At 41.3% G+C, this 19,655-nt stretch overlaps 1 protein-coding gene across 4 annotated transcripts; it reads left to right on the top strand.

Moving 5' to 3' along the window:
• Window positions 1-544: 544 nt before the first annotated feature.
• Window positions 545-19,381, top strand: rnf13 (ring finger protein 13). 4 transcript variants are annotated; one of them, XM_088395132.1, is made up of 10 exons: window positions 545-765; window positions 1,738-1,925; window positions 2,031-2,111; window positions 4,451-4,573; window positions 13,684-13,771; window positions 14,557-14,647; window positions 14,724-14,829; window positions 14,923-15,016; window positions 18,415-18,495; window positions 18,787-19,381. In XM_088395132.1, the coding sequence occupies exons 2-10, from the start codon at window positions 1,812-1,814 to the stop codon at window positions 19,137-19,139; spliced, it is 1,131 nt and encodes a 376-aa protein (XP_088251258.1). In that variant the 5' UTR covers window positions 545-765; window positions 1,738-1,811; the 3' UTR covers window positions 19,140-19,381. The 4 variants fall into 4 exon arrangements, with proteins under 4 accessions (XP_088251258.1, XP_088251260.1, XP_088251259.1 ...); XM_088395134.1 differs by lacking the exon at window positions 545-765 and adding an exon at window positions 1,148-1,274; XM_088395133.1 differs by lacking the exon at window positions 545-765 and adding an exon at window positions 1,203-1,288.
• The last annotated feature ends 274 nt before the right edge of the window (window positions 19,382-19,655 follow it).

The following is a 19,655-nucleotide window of genomic DNA, read 5'->3' as shown; positions in this document are numbered from 1 at the left end:
TCAGGACATCTTATTGGGACATTACATCTTCTGAACGCACTTGATGATGTTTCTCATTTAAAAACAAACAAACCTGCACGTATAGGTGGCCACAATACTGCATTGTTCAATCAAATAAAACACGAAAAAAATCCAGTATTTATTTTTCATGTCTTACTCTGGTGAAGTACGCATTTTAAGAACTACACACACAGACGCACACTTACACAATTCAAGCTGCTCATGTCAGGTAATGCTTCTGTGCTGTTTCGCCCCGAGATAAAGCGTACGGACCTCATTCGAATGCCGGAGAGAAAAATCTGGACAAAAAATGTAAAAAGATTAATTCTGTCCTAAGGTTAAAAAAAAAATCACACCTTACCGAATAATAAACAAAAGAAACGAATGAACGAATGAATATACTGTATGCTGTTGAATCAGTTTGGAGGTGCACGCAGCTCAAAATGTTGTTTTGGAGCTGTCACGTGTGAAATGTTTACATCTGGAATCATTTCCGGAAAGAAACTTGATTGACAGTAATTTTGTCCAATCAGAGCTAGGACGGTGGAGCGCTCGTATGGTGGAAACTTGTACGATCACTTGAAGCAAGAGGATAGCAAACTGGAAGGGATTAGCGGTTCGGCCCCAGCGTTCTAAAGGGATGACGTGCATTCACGATCGATGTCGTTGCACTCAGTTTTTCACATGACTTGTAGAGTCGTATAGTTATGTCCCTGCTTGGAATCTCCTTAGGACAAGAAAAAAAAGCATCGCGGCGAAATCGAGGTAACACCCCTCCCTCCCCCATTCTCCGCTACAGCTAACCAGCGTTAGCGCGTTCTGAGCTCGGGAAGCCTTTTTTTTTCCTTGCACAACTCACATTTATTATCGCATCAAGTCATTTATTTGTGTGCACCATCCGAGAATAAGCAGTCTAGCCTCGTCATATCTGGTTTACACTGCTTGTCATTCCGTATTTACACGTCCACTCGTGTTGGTAATGGGCGACTGAGATTTGTTTACCGTATTCACCTCATAATATACATCCGATTCTGATTTGGACTGTTTGCACGTTTTGCCATCTTCAAGAAATCAGTTACATCTACTGTATTTTAGAATTGAAAGTCACTTGATTTTTAGTCATCTGCTCTCAGCTGTCATGTGCAGTGTAGCTTTCGCTTCCCTTATTTTTTCCTTTTTCCGCATTTATTGCACATTGTGGTACAAAATTAATTCATTCTGTAGGATGATGGCCGCACGTTGATTTCTGCATTGCTCGTCTACAATAACTTAAGGCGCGTAGCTTAAGGTATTCTGTGTGTGTGTCTCTGTGTGTGTGTGTGTGTGTGTGTGTGTGTGTGTGTGTGTGTGTGTGTGTGTGTGTGTGTGTGTGTGTGTGTGTGTGTGTGTGTGTGTGTGTGTGTGTGTGTGTGTGTGTGTGTGTGTGTGTGTGTGTGTGTGTGTGTGTGTGTGTTTGTCCTGTCACAATGATACTGGCATAATGAACAGAAAATTATTAATGTGTTTTCTGATCAATTAAAGCAAATAATTGATCATTTTCTCTGGCATAGCACCACAAACTAAATTATAGTAAAGTAATTTACTCATATCTGCCTAAATTTCTTTAATATGGAATTGATTAACCAATTTCTCACCACTGAAGCAATAAAATGACAATTTGGCAAATATTGCCCTTGTGTATTCCTTACATTCCCTAAAAATTAAAAGGTAAGGTTTTGGGTTTTTTTTTTTTTGTAGTTGCAACAACACGCTGCATTAGTGTGTTTATGAACGTGAGGTGCAGCATCTGAAAGTTGCAACGTGATGCCAAGATGCTGCTGTCCCTGGGAATGCTGATGCTGTCGGCCACGCAGATCTACACCATCTTCACTGTCCAGCTCTTTGCTTTCCTCAACCTGCTGCCTGTGGAAGCTGATATCGCAGCTGTGAGTAACTCACAATGCAAATGTTTTACGCAGGACTGCATTTGGTGATTTGTAGCCTTTTTATAATATGTCTTGGTAAATACAAAATTCTTAACCTTCTTTCAGTACTCATTTGACAACAATTCAAAGACTTTTGATGACCTCCCATCGAGGTTTGGATACCGACTTCCTAGCGATGGATTGAAGGTGAGTTTGAAAGCATCTGAGGTATATACACATTAAACACCCAATCCGTGAAAAAAAGAATCCCATATGAAATAATGGAAGCATAAAAAGAATCTGTTCAATGGTCAGTCAACCTGGTGTCATCCAAAGATCTTCATTAAATTTGCAGGAAACTGCTTCATTGGCTGTGAAATGCCAAATCAACAAGTGGTCGTAACTCCCATCAAAGAAAAGCCAGTTTTGCAACATTTGTACTTTTTTGGAATTAGAAACATGCCCGCAGCACTGCATCTTGCATCACAAGGCAACACAAGACTGAGGATTCCCCTCAGGGCAAAAGTCGGGTCTAACAAAGCTTTCTCTGTTTTCACTTACACAACTGCCACTGTTGCTGTGTATGCTTGCTACACGTTTCCAAAACAACGCCACGAGTGTCAACCCACAGAACGCAATTCCCAACCTTTGCGGCATTTGGTTATTTTTGCAGTTTAATGCTGTATGCATTGAAAACTCATGGCTGTGGTGACATCTCACCGCATCGAATTGAGTTTTTCCCCCAGTTGCCTGGGCTTTCCCCAGTGACAAATACATATTGCCAACCTCTAGCTTATTTTCACATCTTAACCAGCTGAAAAAGACATCAAGCTAGCTCCGGCTCAGTCGCTTAGCAACCAGCAGCAACGTTTCGACTGGGCTGCCGTCCCCGTTCCGTCCTCTGTGAAAACAAAGTGTGTAAGTGCCTTAACATGATTGTCCAGTGCAGCTACATGAACTCTTTGTATCATGCTCCCAGCCTCTTTCATACAAAGACCTCACATCAGAGCCGCATCAGAGCTGCGACAGAAGGTCCATAGTTAAGAGGAACTACATGTCACAAGTCTGCAAAGGAGCAGTATTGGCCGTGACCGTGTGTGATTTTATACGGTGTCTAATGTGAAGAATCAAATACACATCAAGTTGGGACATTGCTTTCAATGCAACAATGGTGGGAGAAGTGAGTGTCAATGTCCTAGCAGTACTTTTTTTCTTCTTTTTTTATTTAGACGTACAAAAAAGGGCTGCCATAAAGACAATAGAATTATTTTCATTTGTGAAAGCAGCACTTCATACACTGCAATGTTAATGTGGCGCATTCTGACGTCACCAAAAGCAAAGACCCAACTATTTTAGATGAAATGTATTCTAGTCATATTGACTTTGTCATTTAAAGTCAAATTTTCAGATCACTTGTCAGATAAATGTTTAGTACATTCACACTTCTATTCTGAGTTATCCACCCAAATGTGGCCGATTTAGTTTTTATCAAAACAGGAAAATGGTTGTGGGTTTAATTTGGGTTTTTTCCATGCAGTGTTTTTTTTTCTCTCTATAATGCAAGACTTTCCTACCTTCTCGTCATTTCCTTGCCACATCCTGTATGTCCTTATTTGGCCAACCAAGAGCCCTTTGGCATATGTCTCTACTAACTGTAGAGCCTTACTTGGCCTACAGATGGGGTGCTTGCCATAAGTTCCACAGTCAGTAGGGCAATAAGGCAGTAGCACAGTGACGTCATGGAGCTCTAGCAGTTCAGGCAACAGTGGTTAGGGAGCCAGAGTGTTTGGTAATTACTCACATCCTGTGCTTGATGTGCAGTTTAGTGAGTTTATGCATGAAAAACTACCTTAAAGTGGCTGGATGAAATGTTGTGTGTGTGTGCACGTGTGTGACGTGAGAGAGGGGAAGTGGGGATTGAGATGGTGTTTTTTTGAGCCGTTATCTTGAAGGGTACTTGACTTCACCACACTTCCTGCACACTTCCTGTTGAAACAGCATCTACACTTATTATGCAGCCTTATAAGCAGATCCTTTCTCCATTATTTGGCCTTTTACAAAATCCAGTCTCGTCCTTATTTTTGACCCTCTTTCTTTGGGATCATCTTCACCCCCATATTTCTCTCTGTGGTCTGGTCTGGTTCCATTTTCACCTCATCACTGTCAGTTTCTGTCTTACTCTGTGTATTTGTTTCTCTGTCTCTCTTTCACACGCTCTTGCTTTAGGTTGTTCTCTCTGTCTCTTGCTATCACTCGTGAAACTTCACAATCTGTTGGAAACAACACAGACAGCTAGAGAGAGGAAACGATTAGAGATTTGATAACCAAACGATGGATCGATAAAGAACATGAAATGAAAGATTGTATGCAGAATCTCATAACTGTGTGACACAAATGGTAACCACTAAATCCACCTGACCTTGACCTACATCCAAATTACAAGCATTTGAAATGAGCCACTGTCCGCCGCTATATTTTGTGATCATCTTGAACCCAGCATTACTGATGTGATAATGTCACAGATATTAATAATGTTATTCCCACAGGGTTTCCTGATTGGCGCACAGCCAGCAAATGCATGCCAGCCCATTGAGCCCCCGCCCAGGGACAACTCGACGGGCGCCTTCGTTGTCCTTATCAAGCGCTTTGACTGCAACTTCGATATTAAGGTTTGCTTTTTGTCGCTGCTTGGACAGAATGTGCCTGTGTGAAATGCAGCTGTGTCTTGACTTATGGCAAAAGATGATTTTCTATTATCATCCAATCTCGAGTAACACAGTTGTACAACATACAGTTTTTGTGCTTCAAAAAAACACTATATTAAATATATGTTTTATTGTAAATGTATATATTATAGTCCCTTTTTCAATTAGTGGGGAAAACTGATTTAATATGAGGGAAATGAGGTATGAGTTTTGTTATGGAACAAATTAAACTTATAAGTTAATATACCACTGCACAATATATTTACTGCTACCTTGACTGAATTATGTGTTTTATTTTTATCAATTAGTAGATCCTTAAAGCAACTGCACACAAATTTCAAAGCTTTAGATTGTTGTTACTGAAAAGCAAATGTTTAAAGAAAAAAAACATTATTTCAACAGCCGTGATGTTCCACTTGTCAGTACATGGCGTTTGACGTATAGCTTGTCTAAAACGATAGCACAAAAACAGGAAGTGGGCTTCTTTGTCAAACTGACATATGCCACACTTTTTTTTTGTTCGTGACTGACTAACGCATACGTTTGGTGACTGCTGAATAACTTCAAATTATTTCTTTTTTTGTATTCATTCAGGAAATCATAAGGATACTAATTAGAATTGTTTTGATAAAATAAAAATATTTTGAACATTTTAAACACTGGCAAACCCTTGAACACAAGGCATTTTTAAACATGAGTGAAAATGTTATACACCCAAAAAGGTTACCAAGTTAATCATAGACCCCCACCAATGCTAAAACTAGTTAAGTTTGGATGAATACTTCCATACAAGCAATTAAAAAGTAAATTTTCCATAGTTGATTCTTCCCTTTGTTCGTCTTTTACTTGCTTTTTCTTAATCATGCTCTGTCAAAAGTGATGTAAGTGGGACAGAGTGGCAGGAGATGTGATTTTAAAGGAGTGGGAGAAAGGGTGCGGGTGAAGAACTGCCTGGAAGAGGAGGTGTGAATAATTGTTAAGAGCCGAACAGAGCAGGCTACTTTTTGGCAGCCTCTCCCCATCCATCCCTGTCGCATCTGGGTTGTATCCACTCTTCAATTGCACCTTCTCACTTGGATGAGCTTCATCCAATCTCTCATCCATATTGTTCTGTGTTTTTTATTTTTTTATTTTTTTTAAAAACACTCAGTTTTGTTACAGCCTGTTTGGCCATTTCACTCTTTTTGTCTTTTGTGACTGAACCAACCATACAGCCTTATAAGGTCCTACCACAGTACACAGACACGCTTTTTGCGTGTCTTTTGCCCGTGAGGACATTTATTGTTCCAAACCATTTACTCAAGGCCCCCACCCCCCATCCTCACCAGACTACTTCTGCACACACACAAAATGGCCTCACATTCCTAAAAATCTTTCCAAGACCAAGAACTACCTGAAACTCAGACACACTGGCTGTAATATAACCAGATTCCACCACACATATCTCGTGTGCACGGACACATCACACACACACGCCTTGATCGTTGTCATTTAAACTCCTCACCCCTTTACTAAGATCAGTGCTTTTGCATCTATTTATAGTCTGCTATTGGATGGGCGAAAACTTCGACAAAGAGACTCAGAGGAGAGAGTAGTGCCTCGATATACAGTGTACATATTTTTCAACTTTTTGTATATGTTGCTGCACCGTTTGTTGTAAAATATTTGTTTAAAAGTTTGTTCTGCTACTGCCATGCTATTTCTTAGCCTCCTTGGTGCATCTTGTGTGTGAGCTTCAAGCTTGCAGCTGTGTTTGTATTTGTATTAATATTCTACATGTGTATTTTTCTTTGTGTTTAGTTTAGCAGTAAACTTGGAAGCGAGTGTACATTTTTTGCTGCTTGCTATGTGGCAAAAGACACAGCATGCAATATCTATATTTTGTCACACCTATTGTGCGCGTGTCAGCATTCAACATGCCACGCCCATGTTATTTCCAAAGAGCCTCCCCCTAATACATAAGGTGTTAGCATCCATAATATATTTGTTGCTTTAATGGACAATGAAAGAGATTTGTGCCCACTTAACCTTCTATGAAGTGTGAGCACTTACACATATGCGCTTGTGTGTGTGTGTGTGTTGTGTGTGTGTGTGTGTGTGTGTGTGTGTGTGTGTGTGTGTGTGTGTGAGTGCGTGTGTGTGGCGCTATCACAGAGAAGAGGTCGAATGTCAAGAGAAAGCATTTGAGTTGGGGAGGGGAGAATTGGATCAAGTGAGGGGGTGACACTCTTTACCGCGCGTGTGTGTGTGTGTGTGTGTGTGTGTGTGTGTGTGTGTGTGTGTGTGTGTGTGTGTGTGTGTGTGTGTGTGTGTGTGTGTGTGTGTGTGTGTGTGTGTGTGTGTGTGTGTGAGTGAGTGAGTGAGTGAGTGAGAGAAGGCGATGGCATTCCTCATGATTCCTTTTTAGAAAACAAATCTCCAGAGAAAGAGGTCTCACACTTCCTGTCTGCTGAGATTTTTGGATGTATTTGCAAGAGGCGGGGCAGCGCATGGCATCACTGACCTCTATACAGGCGGTGGGGGGTGAACAGGAAACTGGATACCCCACCCCCTCCCTTCGTTCATTGTCAGAGTCTTTGCAGACTGATACTCTGTTTGTTGCCCCTGCATGCATTTTCAAGTCTATACAAATTGAGACATAATGTTCTAGTTATGCAACACATAGATACGAGGCCAAAAGTTTTGACACACACATTTGCTGGCATTGGACTGACAATCTAGCTCGAGTCGTCAGATGTCTCAGAGCCTATCCTGAATGATTTTTATCTCGTGGTATGGGCTGTGTTTAGTTTTTTTTTTTTTCCTACATGATCTACTCAAAAAATGGTCACAGCCTGCAATTGTTTGTTGATTGTGTGTGGTAAATGTTGGTGGAGCGATTGTGATGTAAAATCGAACTTTAGCCAATTAGGAAGTAACATGAATTTTTAAAATAACTAGATAAGCCTAACTTCTGTTCTTCTCTTACTGTTTCCTTTTTATTTTTCAGTAGTCCTGATATCTGCCTGTCACAGATCACTGTAGTCTAATCACACCACATACTAAAATGTTGGTTGCAAAGGCCAAGCCCTTATTGATAACCAAATACCATCCCTTGTCTTCTCTGGACAAACTTATTTTCCAGAAAGTGACTTCCTCCAGTCCCTTAACCTGAATAGGCATTTTTCACTGTGAGAAATTGTTACTCTTCTTGACAGCAGGCCACCCTTGAAGTTGTGTGGTCACTGTGGGCGCTGACATTTCTGAACAAGTTCTGCACTTGCGGTGGCCCCAATCTTGCAGCTGAATCACCTGACACTTTGAAGACTTTGTTTGCACTTCTCTTGCTGGGTTTCTCTTTAAAAGATTTTGATGAACCAATAATTAGCGGATTTAATGGTGTTTTGCCTGGGAATGCCATTTGAGCTTACGATGGTTAACAGAGGAAGTTGAATGATTTCAAGCACTGTTTTTAATTATACAGGACAATTTTTTGTGAGTGTAAAAATTTGATTAATTATGGTAACATAAATGCAGTGAAAGACTCTTTAAATAAACTCTCAAGGTGGCGCTCGCTCTCTTCCTCTCTCTCATTCTCGCTTACCCCTAAAGGGGCCGCACCCAGTGAAGTAATAAACAAATCAGTCACACTGCTCGCTATGAAGTTTTTCATTCTGAATATCAGAGTAGTTTTTATCAAATGAAATCATACAACGATCGCAAGCCACAGCACGTTTCAACATGACAATATGGCCCATCAAGATGTTAGCAGGGTAAAAAAAAATCAAAAAGAGTACTTAGGCATATCTTTGCTTTGGGCGTGGCGGTGTTACTTCCGCATCTTTTTTTTTTTTTTTTTACCAGCAGAAATAACATGTTTGAAACACTGGCTGACTAAGGTGTGGCCTTCAAGGGTAATTTTTCAGCACTAGTTTTGTCACCATTTGAGTTAACCATTTCTTATCTTGAAAAAAACTCATCTTACAGTGTGTGCTGGTTGGTAGGCAAATTCTGTTTGTGCCTCACTGACCTCACAGCCCTGGAGCTATGCACAATAACAAACACCACACGTACAGAGCTAGCTTTATTAACTTGATGAGCTAGCTTTCCGCACGCAGTCTCATGACTACGGCTGACTGAATGTATGACTGCTGAATGTTTGTGGGTGCTGATTCTTCAAGTTGTCCATTTGTCTTGCAGTGTGTTGTGGCAATAAACAGCACAGACTGTCAAGGGGACAGTGTTTCTCTAAATCACAGGTGTCAAACTCAAGGCCCGGGTGCCCAGATACGGCCCGCCACATCATTTTATGTGGCCCGCGAAGACAAATTGTGCATCAAATTCCTGTGTCACTACTAGAATTGCAAATTGTCTTCACTTTTAATATTTTTTTTATATTTGACCAGTTTTTACTCGTCTGATTTGAAAATGAGTTATTTGTCAGTTTGTTTTGTAGCTTTTACTGTATATAATATGAGGTGCTCATGCATTTATTTGGGTTGACAGTTATAATGGCCCTCCGAAAGAAGCTATGACTACAATGCGGCCCGCGAAAAAAATGAGTTTGACACCCCTGCTCTAAATATTTCCAATTTCCACAGCATGTTTTTTATATATAAGACATACGTCCTTGTACTTAAAGCAAGTCAGCCTTTGTCTTATGTATTGAGGATAATGTGTCGTGCCAAATCTGATAAGCGAATGATCTATTTGGGCACTCGATATGATAATGAACACAATAGCTTCTCTCCCTAAGACAAGTGTGAAAGAAAGAGAACTTGCTGGTGCCAGGTTCATTCAAATCTGTTACAGCTCTCTATGGTTACACAGCAAACAAAATGATCATCTCGCACACAATAAAATAACTTTGCAGCTGTGCAGGATTATCATTGAGCTGGACTCCTCCCCTGCAGAGTGCAAGTTTATTGAACGCTTTATCTAATCAGCCGTCTGGACCTTGGTGCTAGAAACCTTTTGTGAGATTCCTCTGAAACCCAAGGAGAGGGTGGGGAATGGGGGTTGGGTGCTTCGGAGGAAGCCAAGTGAGTGCATGGCAAAAAAAGGGGGCTGGGGGGTTAGACGGGAGGCAAGGAAGAAAGGCTTGAGTGTAGTGACATCAGAGTTGTGGCTGGGCAGATGTAAGGATGTAGTCAGAAAGGATGAGTGGATATTTATTATTATATCCGCTTTCAGTCACTCCCCTCCTGTTTGCATTCTTGAAACTAGTCAGAGAAGAGAGAAATGCCTTATGGTTAAGAAACGTACCAACTTTACAAACCTATCACCAAATTAATATTTTAAGCAAGCAAAATGGTGCAATCAGGGTAAAAAATACACAGGGAAGATGAATTGAGAGAATGTGAGTGGAATGAGGAGAAGGGGAGGGATTTGATAGTATGGCATAACAAAACAGGACATGTGGCAAACTGCTTTAGCTGCAGTGATGCATCAGGGAAGAAAGAGATCTTGAGTGGAGGAATCTGCGGTTATTGACACACACACACACACACAAAGTGCTGATGTAGCAATGATCGATGAGGCCATCTATTTCTACACAGGTGTTGCTATAAAACACTGGAACGGCAGTTACTCTGCAGATGGTGTCGTTTTCCTCCGATTCCCAAATTTGTCTCGGTTAGTTGGTCATTCATCAGTGCGTTAAAAACTTATCAATACAGATTTTACCTTTAGCCTTGTTTTTAGTCTTTATGGAACCCATATGGTAAATCCACTAGTCTCAGTCTTGTCTGTGGGCAGAAGATGAGTGTGGAGAAATTAATTTACTTTAGAGCTTTTTTTTCTGCTGGTTAGGGTTAGGACTTTTGGGCAGAGTGTGAAGAAGAAGGGAGTCAGAATACAATCAATTTCAGAATTCTATTCAGGTGAATTTGTGGGAAACACTGCAGCTGGAATGTTTTCAGTGATGTCAGCAAATTACGACTGACTGGAAAATGTGCAAAAAATGCAAAATATCCAGTGGATCTGATCTGGGTCAAGTCTAATCACATCTGTCCCGCAAGCAGACCTTTCCTGATTTCTACTTAGTTTTTTGTGGGAAACGGTGTCGCTTGAAAGGAGCTCTTGTGGGAGGGGACCAAAGAATTGTTCGTGTCACGTAGGGCCCATTTATTGCGCAACTTGTATTGCATGCTTGTTTCACCCGTGCGAGCACTTTGATACAAAGTCTATCCTGAGCACTTTCCTAACTCAAACACAAATGGAAGAGTTGGGCCTTGAGTATGAGTAATCTCTCACTCATAAATTGTAGAATAATGAATGATTGTTTCTCCCAGCAGTTAATGAGGATAATTGCCACTTTGCATATTGTAAACTTGAAGAACCTGAAGAACTTAAATGTGTGCACCCAAGCATGTGCACTTTAATACTTGAGTGACTTGAGATTTTTTTTTTTTTTTTAAAGTTCAAAGAATGTGCTAAAAGTAGAATTATTTTCATAATAACAAGCCTACGACGAGGCAGTGGCCTGTCAGTACTTCTCTGGTAGGGCACGTAATTGTTGATATTGGGAGAAAATCTGCTATTTTTTTGACATGTATTGCGTTCTGTTCAGCAGGTTGTATTCCAGTTTAATCAGTGTTGGGTTTTTTTTTTTTAGATACATTCAGTCAGCCTAAATGTGGTTCTGCCCTCCAAACTGTTTTATAAATGTCCTGTAGAGTTCAGCAGAATCAAGTGGTGTATCAATGTGTCCACATTTGGTGAAATAGGGGTTAGACTAGTGCCTTTGGCTAGACTTTTTTTTTCATAATGTAAATAACTTTCATAAAAGCTTATATAAGTAGTCCACATAATAATGGGCTCTTTGAAGTAAAATTGCATGTTTTGACAAAATGTCATCAAAGCGTTTTACATTAAAAGCAGTGTAATTCATTCATTAATGGTAAAAAGTGCAATCTTTGTGTAAGCTTGTCTCCAATGCAGATGAAAGTAGATAGAGGGGGGGGGGGGGAGCACAAGCCCGGATGTGGTAATGAATAACCAAGCTAGGGAAACCGGTTAGTCTGTCAAGCGAGGTATGTCCTAGTTTGACAGAGTTTAGAAATGTAAATGATTCCATGTCTTCCCAGCTGCGAGTTCTCAGAAACATTGTTTACTAACTTTACGCTAAAGATATGTAACACGACCGACTATATGAGTGGAAGAGCAATGCAGAAATGCGTGACAGTTTCTAGTCCCACATGCATTATTTTCCCCTCCTTTGAGAACTTGCACTTCTCTTTTCTTATTCTCTCACTTCTGCTCTCCTTTTTGAGCCCTCCCCCTTTTAGTCTCAGGAATGTATCAAATGTCCATATTTCTGCAATGGCTGAATTCCTCTTGCACAGACAGATCGCACAAACGGTGCTTTTGTAATCTAACGAATGAAAAAAGACAATAATGGTATGCAAATGAACATTCTCAGTCACTTTTTCATCTTTATGCAGTCTATGAATTGATACAATGCTTAGGGTGCTCGAGTCAGCTCTCCTTATCACACAAATCCAATAATTGTCCATGCATGTCCCTCCTCCAGATAGTGGCTATTGATACATCCAAACAATACACCTTCATAGCCAAACACATGCAGTCACATCGGTTCGACTGCCATACACACCGATTCACATAAGCGTGCACGCTCATAGAATCACAATGACATGACGCAGACAAAAGACAGGGCTGTTCTGCCTTAAGCGTCACACATGCACAGTTGGCTCGTCACAGATCTAAATGGATTGTCTTGCATGGTGTCAGAGTTATTTTACGGTGAGAAGCCGGTTTGAGCTACAGTGGACAGCTACAGTGTCAAAGCATTGCAGGGTTATTTTTTTTCCCTAGAATCAGAATCGGAAGATTTGAGATGATAAACTTGGTCATTCTATGATATAGATATATATATACACACACCATGTAAGTCAAGAGAAGATACATGTCAACATGAGTGTCACTACTTTCATCTGTCATGATAATAAACAAAAGTTGTCAACATTGAGTTCATTCCAACAAATTGATAGTCCTTCCTTCTTTTTGTTCATCTTCATTAGAAAGTCAATGGGGGAGGTGTGGACAATAAATACAAGTTTCAAAGGACAGTGAATCATCAGTTGTTTAACTGCTTAGTTCCAAGTCTATCAAGGCGAGAACACAAATTTATTATTACAAGATTATTTTGTCACATCCTATTTCCTTCTCAACATCTGCTGTCAGCGAGCCCATTATAACAATAGCTAAACAGGATACCACAGCTTCTGTCCTGAATGGGAGCCCAGTCATTCATTACGTTTCCTGCACATCCATGATGCAGCAAACATAGGGAGCTGAGATGCTGCACCCCCAAACATCCTTCATAAAATGCTTTTTTTTTTTAATCACACACCACTGTAGTTACTTAATAGGTTACACTAAGGTACATGAGGTCTTGGATTTCTGAAGTCCACCATCATTTCCGTGGTCTTTGTGGTGGACTCTCAGACTAGATGACAAAGTCCTGACTCAGTGTCCTTTACTATTCACCTTGGCCAGTTCGACTGGATGGTGTAGGAGGAGTCCCAAAATTTGGTTCGCCTTTGTGAGAACGCCATGCAACGGGGCAGAGCACCAAACCGTTTTTTTATGACCACACACAGTCCAAACCGTCACTTTATGACAGAACACAGTCATAAAAGGAAGTAATCATAAAATTACTTCAAATGAAATTTAGATGTGGGGAGATCACAGCTAATGTTAGTATTTCAAGCTCCACCCACCACACATGTTGAAGTCCTGTTTTTCTTGCAGTATGAAATACCCGTGGTCGTTCTTGAATGAAAGTCACCTTGGGGTTTTAGATGAACCTGCATGGGCAAGTTGTGTGTTTATCGTATCCGAGGGAATGCTATGGGCCTTGGGGGTGTGTGAAGCAAGCATGTTGTTTCTTGTAAAGACTCTTGGGGAATGGGCTGCTTGCACCACCATGTCACCATTCTACTTCATTCTCTGCAACATGTGATAATACATTTAGATGGTTCCAGCTGGAACATAACAAAATGAGGGCAGCTTTCTAGATGCACTCCAGATAAATCTGTGCTAACCAGGATGCAAATGTTGTCTTCTCCCAGGTCCTCAATGCACAGAAAGCTGGGTACAAGGCAGCCATTGTTCACAATGTGGACTCCGATGACTTGATCAGCATGGGCTCCAACGATTGTAAGTTTCCTCAACAGCTACCTGCTTACAAAGCCCGAGAAGAGTTGAGGAATCCCTATCAAGTCCCAAGATGTTTCCCGGAATGTTGCGATGCCCTACGGCGGCTGAGCACAGCCTGCTTTAGTCACCATGATAGTATCTGTTCCCTGTCCTCACTTGAAGGGGAGCAGCATGATAAATCATCCACGAGGTGCAAATTCGCCATACGCTCGGTTACAGACCTGCCGGGCGTGTTTCTTCTTGTTGAGACGTGCCCCATTTAACCATCTCTCCTTTTCACACCTGCCTGACAGCTCAGCTCCTGATATTTTTCCATGGTGAAGCTCCTGTAATAGCTGTAAAATCACACTTGATAGCTGGTCAGCTAAGAATGGCAGCTCAATTACAGCTGCTCACAGCTCATCCCTTGGCGTTCACTTTTCTTGAAAGCACTGCTGCAGTCAGGTTGACTTTCATTTCAATTATGTTCAACCTTTGTAGTATTTGACAATTAAACACGCATTTACGACAGCTATGACACCAACCTTACATTGGATGGTGGTGGAATACATTGGTCAATACTAACATTTGAATCAAGCATTAATTGTATTAAATAAGAAGATCCTCTTTAGCCACCTTGGCACCGCATAACTCAACTCGGCTATCCTCAGCTCCACTCGCCTTGGTTTGAGTTGGGTTTTCACTTTGTAATAATATCACATAGCCAAACTTAGCAATCAAGAAGAGAAATCTATAAGTCTTGATTATTATTTTTTTCTTCGAATTTCTATTCTTTTGGTTTCTAGTGGACATAATGAAGCAGATTGACATTCCTTCCGTGTTTGTGAGTGAAAAAACGGCCAAATCTCTGAAAGATGACTACCTGTTTGACAAAGGGTAAGTAACTTAAAGTTAATTGTAATTGCCATATTATTGTGGATCACACTCCTTGAATTTGTAACTGATGTTTCAGGGGTCGTGTGCTCCTCATGCCAGACTTCAGCCTTCCGCTAGAGTATTACTTGATCCCCTTCCTCATCATAGTTGGAATCTGCCTCATCCTCATTGTTGTCTTTATGGTAGGTGTCTTGTCCAGAGTCCAAGTTTTAACAAAGCTCGGCTAATAGATAATGTTACAATGATGAAGTCGTGAACACTTTGATTGTTCCTAGATCACAAAGTTTGTCCAAGATCGCCACAGGGCTCGAAGAAGCCGCCTCCGTAAAGATCAGTTGAAGAAACTTCCGATCCACAAGTACAAAAAAGGTAAATACCGCTCCTGTTGTTCTTCCTGTATTGTCAAGTCGGTTGCTATCCAGCATTGGTTTTGTCCCGATTCGACCCAGATGAGCGTCATCACCGATGCACTCTGACATATCATTCTTCCATGTTGGCGCTAATCGGATTATTATCGTCTCAAATGTTTTTTTTTCTTTTCAAGCTCGCCCTGGGTGATCAGAGGTATTCTGAGTGGACACATGATGGTTAGCTTTTACTTTGTGGGACTCTTCAGTTCATTACGATTCAGCTCAGGTCAATACCGAACAGGCTTGATGTGTCAGCAAACATAGCAGAAAGACAACGTGTAATTTGCCAATCAAGCAAAGCAATGAGCGGCAGAGTGTGATGTTCACAATACAAGAAAGACGAATTCCTTCAATCACTGTCAAAATCAAAGTGGCCTTGGTGGTCTTTAAAAGTTTTGCATTTGTTTTTTTGTTTTTTTTTAATCAGACACTACCCAAAAAATGTGTAGCGACCTGGAGTGCTAAGTGCAAACAAGTTGACTGAACTCCACACAACAGGTTTGAGAAAAATGCGACGCATTTTAAGGCTCTCCCTCATAAATCTGCAAGTTGCCATGGTTCCTTCCCAAGCAAACCAAATGTATTAGCTTGATGTTATGGCACATCACATGTGCTCAGGGACTATCCTGCACTGGTCCAACAAGACTGCCGGGCAGTGGGAAGTTTCTTTTTTTCTTTCTTTCTTTGCGGTCCTGCCAGCTGAGTCATACTATTGGGTGACAGGGAGGCACCAAATGTGTATCTAATCACATTTATGGCAGGCTTGCTCGGAAGCAAACCGAATGATGACTTTAGAGTATGTAGGGGGAGCACAAGTGTGCAGTGTGATGGGATTCATCAGTTACTGCTTATTTGAAGAAGACTGCTAAAGGAGCCAGCTAGTATAAAACTGCCATAATTATTCAGTGGAGGGTCCTTAAATTGAAGTATTGACTGTTTGGGATTAGGCAATGTAATTACTTCAGTAAATTGATTATTTATATGACATTTTAATGAGCTAGCTGACATGCGATTGAAACCCGGAACCTCCCAACTGCGAGGTAATTGTCTTAACCACCATGTGTAAAATAAGTGTGGCAAAAATACCACAAGAAAGTCCAAGAAGGAAACTCAGTTCATCTTTTTATGCCAGTAGTAAGAATTTGGACCTTCCAGCGTATAACGCTTCTGTATGCTCAACAAAAGAATATGATTTGCATGCTGTGCTTGCATTAAGTCGGCAAAATGGACATGTCACATTTCCAAAGCTGGTGTCCAGTTGTGTACAGTGAAATCTACAGTGCCCATGTAATTGGTGCACAATAGCGGCGTGAGACATGGGATCTGTGTCAATACACAGGATTATGTAACAGCAGCTGCAACGCCTGTCAGCGTCGTGCTGCCATTTTAATATCTTCGGTTCCAGTGTGATTGCACAGTCTTGCATCATCCTGGCTCACCTTTAGTGTCGGAACACAATCACCACCTTCTGTCTATGGCAAGAGCTTGTGGCACATATTTGGAGGTCCCTCCTTGTCAGTGCTGATATATAACTTAATGCTGACACACACACAGTGAACAGAACAGCTGCAGTGTTTCGGGACTGGGCACAGAGAAACGCTCTAATTCAGCGACTCACCACACACTATTTCCATTGAGTCTCCTTGCTAACACACTTCACGGTGCTCATCAAGTTCAGTGGGACAACGAGGCTCCTCCGAGAAGCGAGAATGCAAGGATAGTGAGGCGTGCACGAGTGTTCTTGCACACATCTTATAATTCCTTCCCTATCTTAAAAAAAAAAAAAAAAAAAAGGCACTGGACCAGTTTGTCAAGTCTTAAGAAAGCCTGGGCAGGTTTCATGACTGTCTACTTGCTGTATTTGTCTTTGGGTGATTGTGTTTACAGATGGCAAAAAGCAATGCACAAGACATGTATTGGCAATTAAATCCACAAATTTATACACCCCAAAAAAATTACCATTCATTTTTTTCACCACTTGGATTAAAGTATAAGTATAGTTATTATACTATAAGTATAGAATATAGGCAATTAACGTATCGTTCAATAAATCAACATCAGTGACAGCGAACTCTTCAATGTATGTGTATGAACAAAAGCACTTATGAATGAGATATAGGTTACCACCTGTTTTTGTCCTTTAGGGATAAATGTGCCTATTTCGAGCATATGACGTAACAAGGGATTAAATGAGACCTGGCATCCATTGGAGTGGACGCCACAGTTTTTGGGAATTTGTGTTCATGGATTCTATTGTTCGTGTAAAAACATTAAGGACTTGAGTTCAGGGGAACAATGTTGCTAAGCAAAACAGCAGCCCCTATGGAAGCTCTTAAACCGTCTCGGGTAAATTTGAACCCATTTGTGATGGGAAAATGTGTCGTGATAGTCAATATTGTACAAGTATGCGTGTAAGTAAATGTCTAATAACTTTAGTAAATAACTGATCACATGAAGAATTCAGGTTGTCTTCATAAACCGTTGGTCCACAAAGGAAGTGAACGTGTCAATGTAGTTGCGCTCGTTTTTGTTTGTCATGAGGAAATGAAACTGAAACATGGCAAACAAACAAGTCCGTTAACGTACAGCCACGATCCAGTCTAGTGGCTGGTCTGTCTGTAATTGTATTGAAGCATCTCTTACGTTACCCAAACTTGGTCTTGAATATTTGACAATAAAAGATGAAGTGAAAAGTTTGCCTTTAAGTTTCAGTTGCTGACAGTGAGAGAGGAGGAAGGCAGGAGGCGGATGAGAAGGGCAGTGGTGGATGTGACTGAGCGTCCTTATAAGGTCACATGCAGCCCTGGCGTAGACATCAGAAGAAAACATGCTCACTCTGAGCTTACGTAAACACAGCAGCTCGCAAGTGTCCACCCTCCCTCAAGCACAGGCTTGGAAGAAAAAGGAGGTAGGGGGGGGTGCTGTGGAATTTGAAAAAGGAGTGCGTTGGTAAATTCCTCAAGTGACCTCTTTGGCAGGACTTGTTTGAAAAAGTCATGCCAAGATTGTGAGAACGTTAAACATGGATGAAGGGTGTGGAGTCAGTGGCAGAATTAGTTTCGATTTTTTTGACAGTAATGTTAAAACACGCAAATACATTTAATAACATGTTTCATTCATTTCCATTGTCTGCAGCACTTGTCCTGGTGATTGAGTTAGTGAGAGGCAGTATGCACCTTGAACACAAAGGTTTTCTAATACTTTTGTTAATCGGAGGCTGAATTAGGAAAGATTGGTAATACCAATCTTTATTGGTATGAAAGACCTAAAGAAAACTTTTCCTGGCGAGTTTGGTGTTGAGAAACAAAAGTGTTAATTGAAGCCAGGAAGTCAATCAAAAACAAATTTGTTTCTCAGGAGACATCTATGACGTGTGTGCCATTTGCCTGGATGAGTACGAAGAAGGAGACAAACTGCGGGTCCTGCCATGTTCTCATGGTGAGTCCGGTTTGCATGGACACGCAAGTGAAACGGGTTCAACACTTTTAGCACCAACTACAGTGGACCCCTGGAGTTATCTGGCCCAAAAATAGCAAAAATTCACATAGAATTGATACTCATGGAAATGCATGGGGGATAGAGGTGCGTTGGTAAATCAACCCGTCCCCCCAAATCACAAACTACGTTTTGTATGAAAAACACCAACAAAAACCGAGCATAGGAAAATCAAGGTTCCATGGTACCATACTCTCGTTATGAACCACATATAATGAGCTGCTGTCTCCACAGCCTACCACAGCAAGTGCGTGGACCCATGGCTGACCAAAACCAAGAAGACGTGTCCCGTGTGCAAGCAGAAAGTGGTCCCCTCGCAGGACGACTCTGACTCTGAGGAGGGCGGCGGTGACGATGAGGCGTCCGAAAGCACCCCGCTGCTGCGCTCACTAGCCTCCACCAGCGCCCACTCTTTTGGCACCACGTCTGCTGCGTCTCAGGCCAATCGGGACCAGGAGTCGTCTTCGGACTCTGACTCGCTGTATGAAAGCAGCGACACGGAGGAGGAGGTCACCGTGGAGAGCGTGGTGTTTGTCCAGATGCCGCAGTCAAACCCGGAAGGCAACAACAACATGCTTCAAGCTTGATTTTGTCATTAAGGACTTTACTGCTTACCTTGATATCATCCCCCTACATATACATATGTACATTGATTGCAAGCTGGCAAATGAAGCATGGAAGGAGGTCTGCTGTGCACCTGTGGTAGGACTACACATATTGACTGTACGAGTTACAAAAACAAGACACACTCCCTAAGGAATGAGACAATATCCAGATGAGCACTGTGTGAATACACCCATCACCGTACATATAAACTGGTTCACAGTCAGTCGTTTTTTTTTTTATTGTACATACACACTGATGCACCTTTCAACTGCTATGCAGCCTTTTTTGAAGTGTGTGTATATATACATATGTATATATATATATATAAAAAAAGCATACGCAGCAGTTTAGGCTCTCATTGTAAAGAAAATGTCATGTTGGGAAATCATTATTGAGAATAAAGTTTTAATCATACATGAAAGTTGTCATTTTGTAGTACCTCGTTCCAATAAATGTTTCTGGCAATCAGTCCGGGGTATGCCCTGCCTCTCACCTCA

The sequence above is a fragment of the Syngnathus floridae genome, chromosome 13, assembly GCF_059516105.1.
Source record: "Syngnathus floridae isolate MCC-2025c chromosome 13, RoL_Sflo_1.0, whole genome shotgun sequence".
Taxonomy (NCBI): Eukaryota; Metazoa; Chordata; class Actinopteri; order Syngnathiformes; family Syngnathidae; genus Syngnathus; species Syngnathus floridae.
This window is presented reverse-complemented; position numbering and strand designations above follow the sequence as displayed.

What these genes read in the sequence shown, in the direction of transcription:
- rnf13 (XM_088395132.1), top strand. Translation starts at nt 1,812, where the DNA reads ATGCTGCTGTCCCTGGGAATGCTGATGCTGTCGGCCACGCAGATCTAC. An exon ending in TTCCTAGCGATGGATTGAAG is followed by an intron (nt 2,112 to 4,450) that starts GTGAGTTTGAAA and finishes TTATTCCCACAG; the next exon opens with GGTTTCCTGATTGGCGCACA. An exon ending in GATCCACAAGTACAAAAAAG is followed by an intron (nt 15,017 to 18,414) that starts GTAAATACCGCT and finishes TTTGTTTCTCAG; the next exon opens with GAGACATCTATGACGTGTGT.